Here is a 4,825-nt window from a genome sequence, read left to right as displayed (position 1 = left end):
GACGGATCCAGAAAAGGGTCAGGTGAGCTGCAGGGGTGCAGGGAGGGGCCACTGTGCCTGCTGACCCTTCGTAACCCTCCACCTCCCAGCCCCAGCCCACTTCCAGGTGGGGCCCCTTTAAACACAAGGTTCTCTCCTCCCCTGGGAGGCCCCTCCCTCAGTCTCCTGGGCAGCCAGGTAAACAAGCTTGACCCCAGACTGCTGACATGGCCTCCCCTTGTACCAGGGACCACAATCCCGCAGGCCTGACCCCTCCTCCTGTAGCTACTCCAGGTGAGACACATGGTGGGGGGAGGGCTGGAAGAGAAGGGGGCGTCTGTGGCACTGGGGCTCTGAGAATGCGGGGGAAGAAGCAGCCACCCCAGCACCTCTTCCTGGGGTGAGGCTCAGCCCGGGCCCCACGCCCTAACAGTCCCTTCGAGGAATAGCTGCCCTGAGCTCTCCCGGGGGTCCTGCCGCCCTCGCCCCACTGGGCCTGGAGGGGGAGCAGAGTCCTCACTCCTCAGGGCTCTTTCCAGATCATTCTCTGAACCCCCATCGCCAACCACCTCCCTAAAACCCCACTGCTGGATCCCAAAGCCTCCAAAGTGCACACCCACTGCCCCTACCGGGGAGGAGCAGTCATCCACCCAATCTGAGGTCACTCTCCCCTCTCCACCACTCCTTGAATTTTGGACGATGGCCACTGACCTCTCTCTGTCCTGTTGTCATCATATCAGTGATTTCTTCCCTCCCCCTGGCCCATCAGTCCCCCAGGCTCCTCTCCACTGTCTTGTGCCCCACCCAGCCACCCACACTCGGGTCATGCCCCGACCTTGTCAGCATGAAGGCTGCAGCCCAGCCTGGGAGTCTCACCCCAGATCAGGCCCTCTGGAGAGGACTCCTGCAGGACTCCCCCTGTGGAACCTCAGTTCACAGTTCCTAGCATGTTTCCACCTCCTCCCACCTGTCCGACCTCCCTCCCTGCCCACCCCCTCCCTCCTGGCCCTCTCTTGTTTTGTTCTACCAGCCTGGCAACCCCCTGCCTGCTCCCCACCTGGGCCCATGCAGCTGAGCAGAGCTGGGATAACTCAACCACGCTAATGCTCTTTCAATACCTGACTGCCAGCCTGAGGGGGTCTCCAGCACACTGGGTCCCACTGCTTTCCTCCTCTCTCTCCTCACTCAGCTGCTGGCTGGGCTCCCTCTTTCAATGAGAAGCGAAAGCCATCAGAAGAGGACTCCTGTGGGTTCCTGGCACCATGGGCACCCGCCCACCTGCACCTGTCCCCAGGGCTCTGTCCTCCCCTGCCTGCTCCCGTGCATGACCCATCCCTGTTCCCAGCCAAGACCAACTTTGTGCTTATTCCATTCCTTTCCTCCTGCTCACGGCCCTCGCTCCAGCCATGCTCCACCCTCCTCTGCTACATCAGGACACTGTCTTCACTAGATCTTCCCAACAACGCGGAAGAATGTGGCTCTTTATTCCATCATCTCTTGACCCCACTTTTCCTTTTAGCTAGATTTCTCTGCTCCCTATTTATAGCAAAACTCCTTGAAAGGTTATTTATACTTGTTGTTTCCCAATCTTTCCCTCCCATTTGCTCTTGAACCCACTCCAACCAGCCCTTCCTTTCTGGCACTTCACTAAAGCAGCTCTTCTCCGGGTCACGGATGACCTCCACGCTGCTAAACACGAGGTGAGCTCTCAGGCCTCATTGGATGGGACCCGTCGGCAGCTCATGGCTCAGTCTCCCGCATCTTTGCTCGGCTCCTCGTTTCTCTCCTGCAGCTCTGCTGGCTCCTCTCCTCTCCCTGACCTCACCCAGGTCTGTGGCTTTAAACACCATCTTCCAGGTGTCTGTCTCCATCCTGGAGCCTTCATCCCAACCGTGGACCCAGAGCCAGCTACCCTCTGCTGCTCTTCCCAGCCTGGTAAAGGCCCCCACCTTCCACAGTTAGACTCTTGGCTCCCACCCCACCTGCTCCTCTCTCTGCTGTCCCCATCTCAGCAAACGGGGCCACCTTCCTTCCAGCTGCTCAGGCCCCAAACCCCAGTGTCTTCCTCCTTTCTCCACTCCTGCTCCTCACCCATCAGCAAATCCTGTGGGTTCTATTTTCATGACATATTCAGAATCTGAGTACTTCTCATCACCACCCTGGCCGAGCCAGCAGCCTCCCTGCCCTGACTCACTGCCCTGGCTGCCTCACAGTCTCCCCGCTGCTGCCTTTACTCACCCACCGGTCGGCACCACAGCAACCACACTCACCTGGCTAACTGCAAGTCAGATGCTGTCACTCCTCTCATGAGCGCCTGGGCCCTCTCCTCTCCTCTCCTCTCCTCTCTTGGGGGCCCCATCCACAACTTCCTCTCTTCTCTACCGCTGTCTCTCTCACCCCCAACCCACACCAATACCTCACAACCCCTTCCCTGACTGTCCTCCCGCCCGCTGGGACTGAGTTCGAGGCCAGGCCAGGCTCAGACACCAGGGCAGCCCTGCACCTCCAGCCGTTCGCCCTGAGGCCTGCAGGGAGGAGGTGTCCTTGAATGGAGGCAGCACCCTTCAACGCACTCTGGTCCGCGGTCCCGCGCTGCGCCTCGGAGCTGTCCACGGTGCTGAGCGCTACACGTCCCCAGGCGGCCCGCTCTGGCATTGTCTCCGGGCTGAGCTAGGAAAGTACTTTCCAGTGACAAGGCAGGTTCGCCAATGCCTTCTCATTTGTGAAGGTGGCAGAACAGGTTTGATTGTTCCTATTTTCTAGAAGGGGCAACTGCGGTGCAGGGAAGTTAAATGACTAGGTAGGACCTCTAGCCCAGGTCTGCTGGTTTCTTGCCCTGGAGTGCGCAAGGACGCCTGGCACACTGCTTGTCTGGCACACAGGTTCCCAGGAATAGCTGTGTGAAGGGAAGGAGAATCATTATCGGGAGGTTCTTGAGCCAGAGGGTGTGGCCAAGTAGAAAGGGGTCACCCAGCTGGGGTTTTGAGTCGGGCTCAGGGTGTGGGCATGGATAGGCTTTGAGGGTGCAGGGACCCCTAACCAGGGGCAAAGTGCTGTGTTCACACACACGGGATTTTCTGAAAGTGGGTCCGTGGATTTCACCAGACCCCCCCCCCCAGGATCCACACATGACTGTCTAAGAGGACAGAGACCTAGAGACTTTGCCATTTCTCCTTCGACCTGCCCCCAGGTGGAAGCGCCAACAGAGAGAGCACCAACTCACCTCCCAACCTGACCCCTCTACCCGTGCGGCTGCTCCTCCCCTTGGGTCCCAGGGCTAATTGTGCCCAGGCTGTGACCCACACTGCCAGCCTGGGCTCCTCCCTCCCTTGATTTACAAGGCCTGGCATTTGGCCCCCCCCCCGCTCCCCCCCCAGCTGAGCGCTTCTCCTGTCCTGCCCTTATTTCATCTCTACCTCCATCTCACCTGACCTCTGGGCTGGGCCCCCGCAGTCCAATCTCTGCACAACCCAGCATCAACTTTCAGCAGAGAGCAGCCAGGTCACCCCCTTCCCGTCACCTCTGTCTGTGGGATGAACCCAACACCCCGAGGTAGGGTTGTTTGGTAGGCCCTGAGTGGTCAGCCTGGCCAAACTATCCAGACTTCCTCCCAGTATGGAACTTTCCCCCCTAATAATATTTAGTGGTGTACACTCTTCCACACCCTTTGGGGCTTTTCCACCCTTCATAGCTTGTGGATGCTGTCCCCTCTCAGCCACCACATGCCCTCACCTCCACCTTTCCAGGCTCAGCCATATGGCACATCCTCCCTCTTGCCCCCTCCCATCCCCTCTGGTTTGGGGGCACTAATCCTTATCACTCCCGTGACCCGGTCCTGCAGGTGCTGCTGTCTCCCAGGAGCTCCCCTTCCCAGACATTTATGGCGGGGACGCTCAGCTCTGGGAGGCACACTTCCGCGGCATCGGGCGCGCTTACCGGGCTCTGGGGAAGGAGGACGACTTCGCCATCCGAGTGCTCACGGAGGACTTCACGCTACCCTTCCCATTTGCCTGGCCAGCGGGACCGGACCCGGCCTGTGGGCCGCTCTTCTATGACCCACACGACCGTACCGGCTTCGACTTCCTGCTGCGGGGCCCAGGCGCCCTGCCCCCCGCGCTGCTGCGGCCCCTGCACCACACGGCGCAGGCTGCCCTGCGCAAGCGGCGCCTGGAGCGCCTGGCGTTGAGCTATGCGCGTGCGGGTGCCGGCCAGCGGCCCGGCCTCGTGCTGCTGGCATCTGGGGCTGCCACCAGTGCAGCTTTCCCAGGGTCCGTGGGTCCCGAGCCCGACCCCCCTTGTGGGGGCACCCCCAGACGGGGCTAGCCTCTGTGCCATCTCAGAAAGTTAATAAAGAGTGTCTCTGCTTCTCCTGCCGCCTGCCCCCCGACGCTCTGTGTTGGACACCCCTGGACAGGCATCTGGCTCCAGCTGGATTCCTGAAGCTGGACAAAGTGCTGGGCCCTGATCTCAGCTGGGTTCTCAGGTTAGGCCTGGTCAAGAGTGGCACGGGGGCCACATGGGTCTCGGATGGATAGGGAGTGAAGGAGTGAAATCAAAATGGCAGGCGGGTCAGGCGGGTCAGGCTGACCAGGCACCAGTGGCTGCCAGAGGGAAGAAGACCTGGAACTGGAGGCTAGTGGGTGGGCCTCACAGCGCCTGCCCTCTGGGCCTAGCCACAGCCCTGTGGTGGGTATGGGTGTCCCCACCCGACAGCTCAGGACACCCAGGTCCTGGATCCTCCAAGGAACAGCTGGGATCTGGTTCCTGCTGTATCTGACTCCAAGTTCAGCAGTTTTCACATTTTCCATGATGGAGGCATCGGGATGTGGGGAGACGCTGGAGAGGC

General features: G+C 60.4%; 1 protein-coding gene across 1 annotated transcript; it reads left to right on the top strand.

Annotated features, from left to right (window-relative positions):
* Positions 1-206: 206 nt before the first annotated feature.
* On the top strand, positions 207-4,302 carry LG12H8orf90 (linkage group 12 C8orf90 homolog). Its single transcript, XM_074316909.1, has 2 exons — positions 207-285; positions 3,821-4,302. Exons 1-2 carry the CDS (start codon positions 207-209, stop codon positions 4,300-4,302), a joined length of 561 nt encoding a protein of 186 aa, XP_074173010.1.
* Positions 4,303-4,825: the final 523 nt, after the last annotated feature.

Source organism: Rhinolophus sinicus, linkage group LG12, assembly GCF_036562045.2.
Source record: "Rhinolophus sinicus isolate RSC01 linkage group LG12, ASM3656204v1, whole genome shotgun sequence".
NCBI classification, from domain to species: Eukaryota; Metazoa; Chordata; class Mammalia; order Chiroptera; family Rhinolophidae; genus Rhinolophus; species Rhinolophus sinicus.
Note: the sequence above shows the minus strand (reverse complement) of the source record. Positions and strands in the feature narration are given on the sequence as shown.

Coding starts and splice junctions, on each gene's coding strand:
- LG12H8orf90 (XM_074316909.1), top strand. CDS start 207: ATGGCCTCCCCTTGTACCAGGGACCACAATCCCGCAGGCCTGACCCCT. Junction 286..3,820: donor TACTCCAGGTGAGACACATG/GTGGGGGGAGGG, acceptor CCGGTCCTGCAG/GTGCTGCTGTCTCCCAGGAG.